General features: G+C 44.5%; 1 protein-coding gene across 2 annotated transcripts in view; it reads right to left on the reverse strand.

Moving 5' to 3' along the window:
* The window catches only part of NTN1 (netrin 1), a 649,091-nt gene that overhangs the window by 281,502 nt on the left and 349,598 nt on the right, over positions 1-17,991 (reverse strand). For both annotated transcript variants that reach the window (XM_029600330.1, XM_029600331.1), the window contains exon 5: positions 406-459. In XM_029600330.1, the coding sequence (XP_029456190.1) occupies positions 406-459 (54 nt within the window). The remainder of the gene's footprint in view (positions 1-405; positions 460-17,991) is intronic.

Genomic DNA, 17,991 nt, shown 5'->3' on the forward strand with positions numbered 1-17,991 from the left:
TTTGTGTTTATCCCTTGGATTTATGTACATTTTCAGCTGAAAAGTTAGGCCCCTAAATCCATCTGTAAATAGGTTCCTAATTTAGGTACCTGACAGGAGCCTAAATTTAGGCACTCAGCTTTTTTTGAATATCGGCCTCTATATTTATAAGTTAACAAACCAAACTTTAAATAATGCCTAATGAATAAATCATCCAGGTCTTCACGGCACTCAAGGTTCATGAAACAAATAAATGGAATAGTTATTTTTGTGGCTATTTTGATTTTGATCCTTCTTTGGTTACAAGGCAAATTATCTGAATTCATTTTTATTCCAGGAGAGAGAGGAAGAATAATAATATATACAGTATATATAATTTTGAGATAGCGAGAAGGATAGGAAGGAGAGATGAGTAGAGACACCTACCTGCAGGTTCTTCGGTGCTACTGGAAGCTGTAGTGGGCGGAGCAACTGGAATCTCTGTAGGTAGAAACAGGGATTAGACAGGGAAGTAAAGGAAGATAAAATAAATGCAGTATTTTAATCTGGAGAAGATGCCAACTTGCAGCTTCGTTTTCTCCTCCATTCCTTTTTAGTTTGATTTAACCTTGATGACCCTTCACAAACATGAGACATGAGCCATTCGGCTGGAAACGTTCTTTCTGAACCTCATTATAAGTAGAAGGATAGGAGGGTAGAAGGCAACTTTCAAATTGTGCGCAGAAGTCTGCCGGTACTTTTTACATCCAAGCTATGCCAATTTTCCTACGTAAAAAGTTCCCTTTAAAAGATGAGTCAGGAAAAGTACACATCCAGGCCTACACTTGCTACATTATTTGTGCTGGTACTTTTCCAGGAAAACATATGCGTATGCTTTTAAAACTTCACATTCTTGATGTGTATTATCTCATCTCTTAGGTGCAATAAAGTTGTAAAATGTCCAGAGCTTATTGGGGGGGGGGGGAAGGATGCAACAAAGTTAAAAAAATAAGCATCAACTCCTCCCTAGCCCTGCCACAAAGAACATTTCTCCTACCTGTGTATAAAGTTACGCATGTAGTGGCACTATCCAGGACATTCATCAAACCGCGATGTGCCGGTATCACGTGTGTTAAGGCCTTATCGCACGTGAAAACGCCCTACTGTACGCGATATCGGCTGCATCATAACAACATCATTCTCTATAAAAGATACGAGCCCGGCTTGCATTCCTTCGCCCTCCTTCACATACAGGAAAACTTGCTCCCCAGAAGACCTCAACAATCACCTATCACCACAACTCCACCATCTGGACCTTACAGATCCGAACTCAGCACTTTGATCATGGAATACAATCACCGAAACTATAGCTAACAAGTTATGCCCTCCAATTACAAAAAAACCACACCAGAACTCCTCCAAAAGACAGCCCTGGTTCTCCTCAGAACTAAGAAAGCTCAAACTCCAACTAAGACAAAATGAGGCTAAATGGCGCAAAAACCCAGGAACCAACACCCTTTCAATCTACAAATCATCTCTGCATCAATACAAAGCAAGCACCTTAAGATCCAAGAGGGACTACTACGCCTCGAAGATACACGACCTTGTATTCGATGCCAAAGCCCTATTCAGCGATGTAGCCAACCTCACACAATTAAACCAATCAGAGATTGCACATGACCAAGCTCAATCGAAAGCGGAAGAATTAGCACTATTCTTCAGCAACAAAATCAACACTCTTCTATCTCAGCTCCCCACTAACCCCACTGTTCCACTAACCACTCCTCAACCCTCAATCAACAACACTCGGTTAGAAGAACTTGACACGACTTCATCCATTGAGATCCAAGGAATTCTAAGGAAAATGAAACCTTCCTCTCACCCTTCAGATCACATCCCAGCTAAACTACTACTATCAATTCCAGATTCTATCTCCAAAACCCTGGCAGACATCATAAATTGCTCCCTCACACAAGGATTCTACCCTGACAACCTCAAACTAGCCTCACTCAAACCCCTTCTCAAAAAACCAAATCTTGACCCAAACGATCCTAACAACTTTAGACCGATAGCTAACCTCCCCTTCATAGCCAAGATAATGGAAAAATTGGTAAACTCACGATTCTCAAACTACATTGAAGACAATAACCTACTATTCCCATCACAATACGGATTCCGTAAAACCTTAAGCACGGAAACCCTCCTCATCTCTATGACTGACCACATCATCCTAGGCTTAGACAAAGGACAAGCCTTCCTTTTGATCCTACTTGACGTTTCGTCTGCATTTGACACGGTCAATCACTCCCTTCTCATCAACCAACTAACAGCCATAGGTATCTCAGGCACTGCCCTATCATGGTTCAGAACCTTCCTCAGCAACAGAGGATATAAGGTTAAGATTCATAATAAAGAATCCTCACTTCACCCCACGTCAGTAGGAGTCCCTCAGGGCTCATCCCTGTCTCCTACCCTGTTTAACATTTATTTGTTACCCTTATGTAAACTTCTCACTGACCTCAATCTCAAACACTTCCTCTACGCTGACGATATTCAGGTCCTGATCCCCATCAAGGAGTCGCTCGCGAAAACACTGTCTCACTGGGAAACCTGCCTCCAAAATATCAAACAGCTTCTCACAAGCCTCAACCTGATACTAAATTCATCAAAAACGGAACTTCTACTCATCACACCAGAAAACAGCTCCCTCACACACACTCATCCAGCCTTACCAAATACTACACAAGTGAGAGACCTAGGAGTTCTAATTGACAATCACCTAAACCTGAAAGCTAACATCAACAAAACCACCAGAGACTGCTTTTATAAGCTCTAAGTGCTGAAAAGAATAAGACCTCTCTTCCACACACATGACTTTAGAACGATTCTACAATCAATCATTTTCGCAAAGCTGGACTATTGTAACACCATCTTGCTTGGTCTCCCTTCATCACACACCAAACCACTGCAAATGGTCCAAAATGCCTCCGCCCGTATACTCACTAACACCAGGAGAAGAGAACACATAACCCCTATCCTGATGGGCCTCCACTGGCTGCCCATCCACTTCAGAATAATCTACAAGGCCATTCTCGCCATTTTCAAAAACATCCATCAATTAGCCCCAATTGATCTCCATATCCCCCTCCGATTGCACAGCTCAACAAGACCGACAAGAGATGCTTACAAAGGATCACTTCAAGTACCTCTAGCCAAAACTACCAGTCACATTACACTTAGAGATCGGGCCTTCTCCACAGCCGGTCCAACTTTATGGAACTCCATTCCCCCGGATCTTAGAATGGAACCCAGCATCTCAACATTCAAGAAAAGACTTAAGATGTGGCTGTTCACGCAGGCCTTTCCTAACTCCAACATTATTTAACTCCCATCAATCAACACAATTCGCTAGTAATAGCATTAATAGCCACCTCTTACAATGTTATTATATATATATATAATTATCTGATCTGCATTTTCCTTCTTACTCCAAGTTTTTATTTCCTTGTTATATGTAACTGCTTTTCTGCACGATTGTTCAAATTGTAAAGTTTATTATAATTGCATCCCTGTTTCTTGTGAACCAGCATGATGGGACTACCGTCTTGAATGTTGGTATATTAAAAAACTTAAATAAATAAATAAAATAAATAAAATCATGGCAGAACAATGCAAACTAGGGGAAGGGGAGGAGTGTGAGCGGGGTTTGGGCAGAGTTATGTCCCGGCAGCTCTGAGGGCGATAATGTTTTCTACATTGTCGCCGGCAGCACCGCAGGAAATAATTATACCTTTTCCCGTGGCGCTATGGGTGCGAAACTGTGCGGCCCGGCAACAAGCATGGCGGGAGAAAGCGCACTGCCGCGATGCGGCCAGTTGCACAATTTCACCCCCGCCCTTTTTCTCGCACAGCTCATCATTCTGCTATAAATATGCAGAATGATGAATCTAGGCCGATGGGACAGATTTTCAAACCTACACGTGGGCGTAGATTTGTGCGCGCAACCCGGCGCGCACAAATCTACGCCCGATTTTATAACATGCGTGCGTAGCCATGCGCATGTTATAAAATCCGGAGTTGGCGCGCACACTTGTGCACCTTGCGCGGGCCGAGCCCTAGGGGAGCCCCGATGGCTTTCTCCATTCCCTCCAAGGCCGCTCCGAAATCGGAGAGGCCTTGGAGGGAACTTTCCTTTCGCCCCCCCATCTTCCCCTCTCTTCCCCTATCTAACCCGCCCCCCCAGCCCTACCTAAATCCCCCCCCCTACCTTTATTATTTAAGTTGCAGGCAGGCGTAGGTTGCGCGCACCGGCCAAGTGGGTCTTCGGAGGCCTTTGGCCATGCCCCGCCCATGCCCCACCCCTTTTTTCCAGCCCCAGGATATAGGCTCGGCGTGCAGAGGGCTTTTAAAATCTGCCCCTATGTGTGTAACTTTACTTGCAAATAGGGCAGGCAGTTTTTAAAGACTGTTTTATGTGCAGAAATGGCTTTATACATTGCCCTATCAGTACCACCTCTTGTCAGAGGAGCAGTGGAGTAATCTGTGGAATGCAGTCTTAAATTGAATTGACTGCTCTGAACACACCCGTCTCTGTGTTGTTATCTGTTTTCTTTGTTAAAACTCAATAAAAATTGTTTTACAAAAAAAAAAAAAAATTGAATTGACTGGAAGTTAAGATTATTCTGCTGAAACATTAACTCCGACATTATTTGCTCATTAAAATTCATCAAAATGTGTCTCTATATATCTGAATAAACATTTTTGTGAGCCAATTTTTTTTTGGGCACAACTTTCATAGCAGAAACCATAGTCATGAAAACATTGCCATAGGCTTTTAATTCGCTTGTATCATTTTGCTGAAAGTACCATGGACCTCAAGGGAAGTTGTGACTCACATATTCCTGCACAGACAACATGGTACGTGTGGATGACACCATAGTGTCAGTAGTTCTGTTTTAAATGAACTGAACTTTATGTCCTATTCTTTGGCTTATGATGTCCCAAAGTAATCTCCACCCTCAAAAATAGATGAAATCAATAAGTTTAATTACAACTGGTGCAATGAGAGGTAAGTTAGAGAATGAGGTTACCCCAGGCAATCCACTGCACACTTTCAGTCTCCTTTTAGTCATGAACTATTTCCTCTGGGTTCCAGAGGAAGTCACTGTCTGTGGCTCCTGGCCAAGGACAGGCACTGCAAAGCTGGGCTAGGTGGGGGGTTGGGAAGAAGGAGAGGAATTACAAAATAGAGGAGAATCCCTGAGCAGTTGTGAACGTTCATGGAACCATAGCTCAATACAGCCTGGCTCTGATTGAGCTAGAAACTCAAATAAGCAAGAGGAAACCAGTGTATGAAAAAAAAAAGAAAAAGAAAAAAAGCATTTACCACACTTAACCCACTTAAAATAAGCAAAAAATAAAAATGATGCAAGTCCACAAACTTACCCCAGTGTGGCATAATTTTACCTGTAGGAATTGCCATTTGTCTGACTGCTACCCTTACAATCTGCAATGTTTATAAGCAATTTTTTCGTCTCTTTTCATAAGCATCACCATGTTGGGTAGACCCTTCAAGGGGGTTCTCTCTCAGCCATGCTGCCTGAAAATGGAAAGCACCATCCTGCCTTGGGGCTATGAACCAGGTCCATGTCATCTGGGAAGGCTGAGCCTCTCTTAGGTTTTACCCTATTGCCTCTCTGAGAAGGAAGTGCAAAGAGGTAAAAACCAGGACCGACTCAACCTGTTCCATGGCCTGGGTGATTTGGAGCCAGTCAGTAAATCTATGCCAGTTCTTTGTTGGGGCTTCTCATCTGAACCATAGCTCTCTGCACAATAATTGCTATGAACAGGATAATCATTCAGAAAAGTAACCCCTGCTACAAACTCAAAAGCTCTCTTAGTTTCAGAAGGGAGTTGTTTGAGCCACATGAGACCTGTATGTGGTCTGGGTCACAAATATCATCTGGTTACCAACATGTCTAATCCCAAGGGAGCAGGATGTGCATGAAATGGAAGAAAAACTTTCATTTAGCATTCTCCTAGTATTACAGCAGAATCACAGCCCATTTCACAGATCTTAGAACAGGGGGTATTGAGTTACACCCATGTTGGTCAGATACTTTAAAAAAAAAGTTTCTTCCTGAAGGGAACTCTTTAACAACATCATAATGACTGTAAGTTAGCATGGGGGATCGGTGGATGGAGCCTGGGAAAGAGGTAGGAATAAAAGGACGCCACACAGAAAGTTCTAGAGCAGGGGTTCCTAACCCCAGTGATACAGGGCCATCAAAAATTCTGGCTTGGTAACCAAAATATGCAAATAAACCTGTTCTTAGACCAAATATTTGTAAATATGTCTCCTGAATATTAATTGTATCCAATTTGTCCACCAAATTAGCTATCAACATTTCATATGTAAATCTCAGAAACACTTTCCACTGAATTTCACACTAAGAAAATTATTTTGCCTCAGGCTAAAAGTGGGACCAAGATATATGTGTGGTACAATATATTACAATCACCAAAATCATATCTTTATAATCATGGGGTGCCACTTGGTCATGAAGATTACTGGCACCCCTGTTCTAAAACCTGTGAGCCAAGAATCTGAAACAGGCTCATTTTGTTAAAGCTTGGAGTGGCCTTGGGCCTTTGTAGATATTCTGTTGCGTGAATAAAGCAGACTTAAACCAAATAATTGCAACATCTGTTATATCTTTATTCCTGATGACTCTCAGTGACCAGAGTCTCACAATATTGCACAACTATATAACACATTCTCTACTGAACCCAGATCATTTTAATTCCATGAAAAAATAACCACATTGTTTCTCTCTTATTTTTATTCCAAGTATTAGAATAAATGAATTCATAATAATAAAACATAATTATTTAATTTTTAACTAACTCAATTAAATGATTTCTAAAAGAGACTTTTTTTCCCAACCTTCATATTTTTTTTTTGTCATGACAGCTGCTCAACATAAGGAGGTACTATGAACTTACAGGGACAGTTCCCTCCTCTCTTGTTAACAATATTGTATCTATGGTGTAAAACTGTGACTCTTGGGTTTTCTTTAAGGCAAGGAGGCAGAGTATAACAAGACTCTCACATGGCAATAAAGGAGAAACATTACAGTTCAGAAATTCTCAAACGTGGACACCACCCACACTGCACATGAATAATTCAGGCTAGGGTCAGACACCTGAGTTCTGATGAAGTATAGGGACACTCTATAGCAAGTTAAGCAGCAGGGAAGGAGCATGAGTCTCTTTTTTAAATTAAGAAAGAGAACCAAGTCTTACTGAGAAAAGTGTCAAGATGGATGCTTTTTCATCCTACTTAGATATTTTGCACAAAAAATAGTGTAAAGATACAGCCTGTGGTACAAAATTAGATTGTAAGCCCTGTGGGGATAAGGAAATAGAGTTGCTTACCTGTAGCAGTTGTTCTCCTAGGACAGCAGGATATTAGTCCTCACGAAACCCACCCGCCAACCCAACGGACCAATAAACAGAGAAGAAACCAAACTCTGCAGGGTGGTGGGTGGGTTTCGTGAGGACTAACATCCTGCTATCCTAGGAGAACACCTGTTACAGGTAAGCAACTTTGCTCTCTCCTAGGACAAGTAGGATGGTAGTCCTCACACATGGGTGAATCCCTAGCTACAAGCTGTTCCAGAATACATGCAAGACCAACACGCACCCAACCAGGTGCCAACGGGCACAAAACAGGTGGTGTTGATAACTGGGAAACAGCCTGATAACTGGGAAACAGCCTGAACTCCATCACTCCATCACTGCTCCATCACTCCATCACTGCTCTCTACATTAATGGTGGGGGTAGAAGGGGAATAGAACCAAGAGCTAAGAGAAACAGATAAGAATGAGAGAAAAAATGTGTGAGGCTTGCTGGGCAGACTGGATGGGCCATTCGGTCTTCTTCTGCCGTCATTTCTATGTTTCTATGTTTCTATGTTTCTATGAAAAAGGGCCTTAGGCAGGAAGAGTTGGGTTCTACAGCTGGAAGTGATTCCAGAGGACAAACTGGCCGAAGGAGCTATCATGTCAGCCATCCCTGTCCAAACAGTAGTGAGCAGCGAAAGTATGGAAGGAACTCCACATCGTAGCCTTGAAGATCTCAGACACAGAGACTGCCCTCAAGTAGGCCAACGAAGTCGCCATGGCTCTGACAGAATGAGCAGGAGGAGATGCAATCCGCCAGCCCGTTAGACAGGGTTTGCTTGGTGACCGCAACTCCCAATCTGTTTTTATCAAACGAAATGAAGAGTTGAGTGGACTGCCTGTGGCCTGCTGTCTGCTCCAAGTAGAAAATCAAGGCTTTAATTGAAGCAGAGCCCGCTTAAAGCGCCCCATTTTGGGTTGCACAGAAATGGGCGAACTATCCACCCCCTGATGGTAGGCACCAATGGCACTCAAGTGTACCCAAAGTTGGTTTTTAAGCCAGATTCTGACAGGTGCAGCAGATGGTCAAGCAGTTTTGGTGTAGAGCAGGAGAACGGATCTAACCCGTGACTCTCATACCACATAGCAAACCTCCTCCAGGCCATAAGACCTCCTGGTGGAAGGCTTCCTGAAGGCTACTAGGACCAGAGAAACATTCTCAGGCAGGTCAAGGGGCTGCAGAATTAGCCTCTCAACCTCCAGGCCATTAGACAACACACTGAGGTTAGGATGGCGCAGCCTGCCCTGAACCTACGTGACGAGGTCAGGGGAAGTCCCCAGACTAATCGGGTCCCTGACAGAGCGCTCCCACAGCAGCGGGAACCAGATCTGTCTCAGTCAATGAGGGGCTATGAAGATCATGATTCTCCTATCCTGCTGGAGCTTCAGGAGAGTCATCACCAGAGGAAGCGGAGGATACACGTACAGGAGGTCCCTGCCCCAATGGCGGGCAAAGGTATCTGTGGCTTGTTTGCCATCCCCCCTGTACAGAAAGCAGAATTGTTTCACCTTGCTGTTGCAGGGGGAGGCAAAAAGATCTATGTCTGAAGTTCCCCAGAGGCGGAAGATCCGGTCTGCCACCGCCAGATTCAGGGACCACTCATGGTGTCGGAAGGCCCAACTGAGGAAGGCCACCACCACATTCTCAGTCCCTGCAAGGTTTATGGCTCGGAGCAGCATGTTCTGAGACCAAGCCCATGACCAAATCTGAACCGCTTCCTGACACAGTAGGAAGAATCCCATACCTCCCTGTTTGTTGATGTATCACATTGCCACCTGGTTATCAGTCTGGATCAAGACCGCCTTGCTGAACAAGCGATCCCAAAATGCCAAAAGAGCATAATGAATCACTCAAAGCACCAGGAAGTTGATCTAGCATTGAGCGTCCTGAGCAGACCACAGGCCCTGTGTGCGGAGGCCCTACACATGGGTGCCCCCACCCCAGAGTCGACGCATCCATGGAGAGTACAATCTGGGAAGGGGGGAGACTGGAAAGAAACCCCCTATTCCAAATTGGGCAGACTCTCCCACCAAGTCAAGGAGGCCTGCAATGGCAGAGTAACACGAATGGAAACATGGAGGTCCTGGGTGGCTTGCCTCTACTGGGATAGCAGGATCCATTGAGCCCTGCGCATATGCAAGCAAGCCAAAGGTGGTAACATGGACAGTGGCTGCCATGTGACCCAGAAGGCAGAGCATGAGGCTGGTGGAAATTTGACGGCTCCGGCGAACCAGACTCGCAAAGGATGCCAGTGCAAGCGCCCGATCGTGGGGCAGATGGGCTCTGGCCTGAGCCGTGTCCAGCCGGGCGTCGATGAAGCTCAACTGCAGCTACGGTGTCAGATGGGACTTTGGGTAAGGGACTCCAACACCCGAACGGTCAAGTGCAGAGACCAAAGCGCCCCACCTTGGAGTCGCTCTTAACCAGCTAGTCATCCAAGTAGGGAGAACACCTGCATGCCTAGATGGTGGAGGTGTACTCCCACTGCTGCCAGGCACTTGGTGAAGACACGGGAGGCTGAGGCTAGGCTGAACGGCAATACCCTGAATTGGAAATGCCTCTTGCCCACGACAAACTCAAGATACTTCCTGTGACTGGAGAAGATTTTGATGTGGGTGTATGCGTCCTTGAGATCGAGGGAGCAAAGGTGCCCAGAGAGACCACTTTGAACTTTCCTGGAAACCGGTTCAAAGCTCTCAGGTGCAGAATAGAGCGGAGTCCCCCATAACTGCTCCAGCCATTATGAGGGTGGAGAGCTCTGTCGAGAGGATTTCCTGATGCAAGGACCAACCCCAAGAGGGGCATGGGGGACTATCCATGGGAACACCTAGAAAGTTGAATTGATACCCTCATTGAATTATGGAGAGGATCCACCAGTCCAAGGTGACACCGGGCCAAAGGTCCACAAAGAACCGCAGCCAACCTCCGACCAGAGGGTTTGGCATCGAGGGTATACTCGATTGGCTTATGCTCCCCCACAGCTAGTCAAAATCCCATAGTGGGACTCGGCTGCAGCACCAGCTGAGGCCAGGTTTCCACTGCTTTCTAGAGCACCCTCTGAGCATGGGCATGGGAAGCCAGAAGATAATATCTCCTCTGGTGGTAAAAGGACCTCTGCAAGTCCTATTGCAAAGATTTCCTGGAAGAGAACAGATTGTCCAATGAACTGGCCAACAGATGCTGGAGGGTCTCATGGTGATCCTTCAGCTGAGCCACAGCATCACTGACTGTCACCAAAAAGGTTCTTGCCAGTGCATGGGAAGTCCGCAAGCTTCTCCTGGACCTCTGGCTGGAGATCTGATGCTCGAAGCCAGGTCATTCTGTGGGCTCCAATGCCCGCTGCCGCCACCCTAGTAGACGTTTCGAATACATTGCAGGTAGAGGGCACGTCATGCTTGCCACATTACAAGCCTTTCTGGACAAGAGCCATAAAAGTGTCCTGTTGCTGCTGGGGCAGATGCTCAGATAACTCCTGAACTTGTTTCCAGATATTACGAGAATACTGTGTCATATATAACTGGTAGGAAGCAATACGGGCAATAAGCATGGTGCCCTGGAACACCTTTCTTCCCAACGCATCCAGCACTCTATGCTCTCGGCCCGTAGACTACCACCCACAGACTGATGTGGAAATTGACACCTCTTGAACTCCAAGGTCTACTGCACCAGATAAATCACATCTGCCTTCCTGTTTACCAGAGGCACAGAGATGGGGTGTTCCCAAATTCTAAGGAGTAGCTCCTTGAAGATGTCATGCACTTCTTTAGGGGCATCAACGAACTGGAGAACCTCCAGCTCTTATGTCTAGCATCCTCTTTCATCAGAAGTTAGAATGGAATGGTTTCTACCGTGGCCCGGACAAATCCCGCAAAGGTTAAGTCCTCAGGCAGGTACTGGCATCACTCCTCTGGAGGAGACGGGTCTGAGAGAAGATCTCCAGAGTCATCAGACAAGGACTCGGAGGTATTATCCCTCCACAGGTCATATGAGGCATATTCTTCACAGAAATCACCGGAGACGGGGTAGGACTTCCGGTTAAGATGGCGGCATGAGAGAGACGCTCTTAACATCTTAGCGAAATATCTCTTTATTTCTTGAAGAAGTGGAAATTATGCCTCCAAAACGCAAGGGGAAAGGTGAGGGTATTTCCAATGGAACCTCTACCCTCACCAATCCATCAAGAAATAGTTCGGTTTTTGTCCCTACCCATGCGTCCAGGAGCCGATGATCCCGCTGGGCAAAGAGACGAGGGAGAGCCTCTTGCGCTCTTGGAGGAGGCGTCGCTGAGCCCCGATCACAAAAGGCTGCCGGCACAGAGAGACGACGGAGGAGATGGCGATGTTGACCCGGGAAATGTGAATGCTTCCGGGGTCACCTCCGCTTTGGAGAGGAGTCTTGCCCCAGACACACCAAGGATGGGTACAACGATGGCTACAAGCAGTGCTACGGAACCCGCAGGAGAAGGGGAGATAGCTGCGGGGGAAATGACGCTGCCAGTACAACCAGCCCTAGGAATCGCTGAAAACCCTCAGCCGCTCGTTGAAGCAGGTAGGGGAGATATCAGCGGTGTAAGGGACTTTTCTTCCCCCCCTCTCCTCCCTAGTCCAGCCGGTGTGACCCTACAAGGACTCTGGGATTTGGTTGTAGGGTTTAGGCTGGAGATGAAAAATGCTTACCAAACATTGAATCAAGCCAATGCTAAACAACTACAGGACTTGGCTGCTGTGGATTTGAAACTGACTGAGACAAATAAAAGGGTAACGTTATTGGAAAAAGAAAATGAAAAAACGAAAGATTTCAAAGCCACTGTTGCTAAAGACCGACTAAGACTGGATAGGCGAATGGAATTACTTGAAAATAACTCTAAAAGTTTAAACCTTCGAATATTAAATTTTCCTCGCATTGTTGGAGAGACTCCATATACTTTTAAGAAATTTTTCACAGAAATTTTGGGCTTTTCTGATTTAGATATGCCGGTAATAAATACTTGTTATTTTTTACCCATTTCCAAAAATAATAGGTCAAATGAGCCTTTTCAATGCAATTTGACGAATTTCCTAGAAAACTCAGAATTAACTGTAATTGATAAAGGTACTCTATTGATATCATTAGTTACAAATTATGAGGTAAATAAGATTATGAAAATTTATTTTAGGAAATATCCAATTGTATTTTTATTTATTTATTTTTAATTTTTATATACCGAAGTTCTTGTATCAGATACAAATCACTCCGGTTTACATAAAACAGTGAGATGCCCAAACGGAAGGGGCTTTACATATAACTATAAGACAACAGGCTTTACATATAACTATAAAACTATAATAACAACGTACAACTGTAACATGGTATAGAGATAGTTACAAGAGAAGGAAAAACTTTTGATATCAATATCATATTATAGCGATAAATAACAATGGGTATGGTAGATTTGAAAACATGATTCAAATGTAAAAAGTTTTCCAGACTTAGCTTTGGCAACGCAACAAAGGCGTAAGCAATTTTTAAATTTGCGTGCTGAAGTATTAGCTTTAGGATATACCTTTTTATTACGTTTCCCTTGTAAGTGTCTAGTAAAAAGGAGAGACGAATGTAATATTTTCTTCTCTCCAGAACAACTGGCAGGATTCATTGAGTTTAAAAAACAACCCACGTCCTCCCCAGAGACATAATTAAAAAAGTAGGTGAGCATGCCACAGTATTCTTAATCCTTTTCCTAAGATTTTTGTTTAATTGATTAAAAATTCTCCCTTTTTCTGTCCCCATTAAGATTTGTTACTAGAATCATTGACTGTATTAAGTAAGAAGTCATATATTATAAATTTTCTTTTTGGTGTAATTTCCTTTTACTTCATTTCCGATATGACATCTGTGATTTCTGTTATAAATCTTTGATTTGTAATTCATTAAAAGCTTATAAATAAAGAATTAAAAAAAAAAAAAAAAAGAAATCACCGGAGACACCAGTGGAGGGCCCATGCACAGGCCTCTCAGTTTGGGCACTGAAGGCACCGCGGCCCCCAAAGGACCCAGAACCGGACCAGGGAATGCCGGTCAGGGAACCAAGAGCCTTGATGGTGCCGCAGGCTGCATCCGGCCCTCCTCTTCAGAGGAACCCACAATGAGAATTGCCCCGGACAGAGGAGGCAGTGATAGCTGCGGGGGCATCGATGGAACCCCGAGAACCAGCAGCAGCTGCGTGGGAAGGATGCCAAAAAGGAAATCAAGGTGCTTCAGCAGCGGTGTCAGCATCAAGGGTGAAGGTTCCGGTGCCAGTGGAAGCACCGGCGGGGCCGGCGGCTCGATACCCCGAAGGGCTCAGATCACCACCAATTGCACCCTCCGATCCTACTCCTCTCAGAAGTCCACCAAGGACAGAACAAACCGAGGAGGAGGAGGTGTCACCCAGATCTCCCTCAGATTGGAGCCCGGCACTGAAATCGGTGGGGAACACCTGGGACTCCTGGGTTCAATTAAGGTCGATGCCTCCTTCCTGTGGGGTCGCTTCAGGTGCATTACAGCTGGAACCGGTGCTGGGCCAAGCCCGGTGCCATGCAAAGATGGTGACCAGTGATGATGCTTCCGTGACTTCCCTCGGTGCTCGGCCTAGTCTATCCCAGGTGCCAAGGAGGATGGAGATGATCCTGATGTCCTGGAGCATGAAGACACCAAGGACAGCAGATCGCCAGCCTCTCTCTCCAGAGGGGGAGTGGACAGTGTCCATCAGTTCCCCGCAGCCTCTCGGAGTTGACGCCCCCGAAGTCGGAGTTGAAGGTTAAGGTTTTTTGGAACGAAAGAGTTTTTCCATCTTGTCCAACCGGGCGCAGCAGCCTTTGGGGGTCATCTGGACACAAAAACGACACCCCCGGTCATCATGCGATGCCCCCAGGCAGAGGATACAAACCTCATGCGGGTCCGTCATGGACATGGTCCGCGAACACTGCGGGCACTGGTAAAACCCGACAGCACCATAGTGAAAAGTACCAGTCTTGCGAACGGTGTCCAGCAGACACCAGGAACAAGACATGCTGGGAATCAATTGCAAAGAAGGGAAATAAAGCTTACCACACCACCTACTAACTACCAGGCAGGGAGAAGGGAGACCCCAGCGCAGGCAAAGTTGGAACACTTTGAAGAAAAACACTGCGAAAAAAGCAGAGCTCCACAAACGCGAGACGACGGCTCCGCAGAAAAGAAGTGACTGAAGGGGGACCCCGCGTGGACACGTGTTGGGCTCCATCTTATGATGTCATCCATGTGTGAGGATTACCATCCAACTTGTCCTAGAAGAAACCTGTAGTACCTGAATGTAATCCATTTTGATGTACACTGAAGTGCCAAAAAGCAGAATATAAAAAAAAAAGAATCTAAATAAAACAAACAAGAATGGGATATTTTTTTTATTTCTCTTGCTCCAGCTGGGGATATTAACCAACCTAAAGAGAGATTTGGTGGTCACCTATTTTCCATTTGATTCTTACTTTCATTTTTAGAGTTTTGTGTTTGGCTTAAATAAGAGACCAAGCTAAGACTGTGGCTTTAAAAATGGCAAAAAAGGAGTAAGTTTTCAGAACCAAAATAGAGTGTATATCATATTTCATACAGTAAGCTCTACTTCCACTAAAGCTTTATGCAACAAGATATGTTGTAAAAGTTCAAGCTACTTCTAGACTGAGGTTAGCAATCAATTATACAGGAATAACCCAGTAAGAATCAGCTTCTTGTTTTCAGAAATGACATGCCCTTAGAGTGGGGAGGGATGGAAGGCAAAAATTCTTCCATATTTAATTGGATTTTAAAGGAGCAATTTCTGCAGACTCTGTTGGAATTTGGTTAGGGTATGAAAGTTGACCCTGTCCCCATCACTCATGCAAAACCAGATTCTTCATAATATTAACTTGCTTGGTTCTCAATAGTTATTGTTCCATCTTTTTTTTCCTTATTCCTAGGTATCTCTTTTTTTTTTATGTCAGGATGTGTTTTGTTTCTAATATTTTCAAATTCTCTCTGAAAAATATTATGGCTGGGTTCCCTGTTTTTAAAAACTCTTCTTCCCTGAATCTAGTCTTCTATTGCTCATGTGGTATTCCTGTTTTATATATACTGGGGGTTATGCCTACATGGAGTTTGAATAAGGATTAGCACAGCAGCTACTCTATTTAATTTCATTCTAAAAGGAGTGTGTGGTCAAGTAGGGGAAATATTTAAATCTTCCAAAGCAGTGGGTCTCAACCCAGTTCTCAGGATACACCCAGCCAGTCTGGTTTTCAGGATATCCATGATGAATATGCAAGAGATACCTGCATACAATAAAAGCTGTGCATGCAAATCTCTCTCATGCATATTCACTGCAGATATCCTGAAAACCCGACTGGTTGATGGTATCCCAGGATAGGTTTTGGGAACCACTGGCTCTACAGCCTGAGATAGATGCCCTTCTGGAGGAGATGGTAAATTTGCTCTTCCTACAGACTCTAGCCCTGGCCATGAAATTATTGGAAACTGCCTGGTAGCCCTAATATTCTCATGCAAGGAATCCCTGCCTCCCTCTCTCCCACTGCTTGTATAGGCCAAGTCACCTATCTGTTCCTCTCTATGCCCATCCCTGCCACTACAGGACACGTTTCTTTCCCTTTCTACTTCCCCCTTCTGGTTCAAACTGCTTTCCTCCCTCTTACGATGCTACTGGTTTAGGTTTCCTCCCTACTTCCCAGAGCCCTGCTGTTGCCACTAGTGTCGTCTGGGTTTCCTCTCTCTCCCCCTCACAGCTGCTAGTGCCTCCAGGCTGCATCTTCTCTACTCTTCCTCGTTTCTGACATTGTTAAAGGTCCTTGCTCCTACCCATTTGTAGCTGCATGTGCAGGGTTACGCCATCTCTCTCCCTCCTGCCACAGATGGGTCCTCATCTCTCCCTTCTCCCATGTTGCTGGTTTGGGTTGCCTCTGCCCACCCTTCTGCTGCCATGCGGCTATTGCTCATACATTCGTGCTTCTTTCTGCTGCCACTAGTGGAACCAGGCCAATTGTCTCTCTGCAAACCGGGCTACCCTTTTTTTTTTTTTTTTTTTATTCTCTGGGCCACTGATGCCACTTTGGTGTCATTTTGACAACACCATGCCTACAAGCAGCTGCCATCTCCATTGCTTCTGCTGCAATACAGCCAGGCAAGAGTGAGAGCTGGATAGGGGAGAAGAAAGAATCAAATCCAAACTATTTCAATAGGCTTATACTGAAGTGAGGCACAGTACATGACATCCATGATATCACTGGTCAATAAAACGTCTCTCTCCACATTGGCAGGAATGTATATTATAGTATTATGTAAAATCCAGAAAATTAGTTTGGCTGCATGGTTCCATTCTTTGTTCCCAGAGGCCAATAGATTGGAGCCCAAGCTGACTGCAGCCATTCCCATCGTACAGTTAAGCTGCTATGGAACTCACTCTGTTTCATTACTATTGAAATAACCAATACAGCCACATCCCAGTGGGTAATTGATCTCATTTATACTTTATTCACAACTGAAAATGAGGGAGATTTTGTATTCCTGTGCCAGCCAAGGGGTCTTCCTTGGTGATAAAAAAAAAAGGACAATCTTTGCTTTGGTATTAAATAAGTATACTAATAAAATTAAAAATTACTCAGTGAAATGTAGATTAAAATCAGTAATTAGGCTAAAGGGAGATGGGCAAATGTTTTCTCTACCAGATAATTGTGAAATCAAACATCAAATAACTATACTCCATTTATAAGAAATTTTAGAAAGTACTGAGGACAGCTTTCACAAGGTTTAGTCATCTTTACTGGTATAAAACTCTGGGAGTTACGCAGGTAAAGCTGATTAACTCTGTTTACCCCTGCTTAGCAGGTAAAGCGCGTGCATGTATTTGACAATGCACACACTTTTATCTGTGTAAAAACAGATGTTCCTGGTGCATGTTTAGGTGGCCAGAGAAAGCCATGTGCAGATATTGGATTTTCTAATATGCATAAATAATGTTTCCCCGAGAAGTCAACCCACAGGAATGGCCACTGCGAGTAAATGTGGCTACTTCTATCCGCAGAACTTTAAACGAATTTTCATTTATCTGGACAGTATGTGTTTTAAAATCTGCTGATGTTGGTATGTACTTTTAATCAAGCACAGGAGGGCACTTTTCAGCCAAGTCATTTTACTCGAGTAAACAGCTATTTACTTACGTAAATGACTTTGAAATTGTCCTCCTCATGTTTATTTATAGTGCCTGTTGAGTGGCAAAACCATCAGGTTGGTCAATTCCATGTCATGTGACTTACATCCCCCACAAGTCCCTCAGGACGATGTCAACATGTCCATTATTGCCCTCTGTAATACTCATGCAGTGGGAAACAACCAACACGATGCTCACAACAATGGGGCTAATATTCAGTAAGGCAGACAGTGGACAAGTTATCCAACTTTTGAATATGGCTGGTTACGTTTAGTTATCTGGCCTTGCATGGCTGGATAACCTGCCACTTAACCAAATATCTTCAAAAGATATCCAGTCAAGAGGCACTCTTATCTTTAAAAAAAAGTTTGACCATGGG

This window comes from Rhinatrema bivittatum, chromosome 4, assembly GCF_901001135.1.
Source record: "Rhinatrema bivittatum chromosome 4, aRhiBiv1.1, whole genome shotgun sequence".
NCBI classification, from domain to species: domain Eukaryota; kingdom Metazoa; phylum Chordata; class Amphibia; order Gymnophiona; family Rhinatrematidae; genus Rhinatrema; species Rhinatrema bivittatum.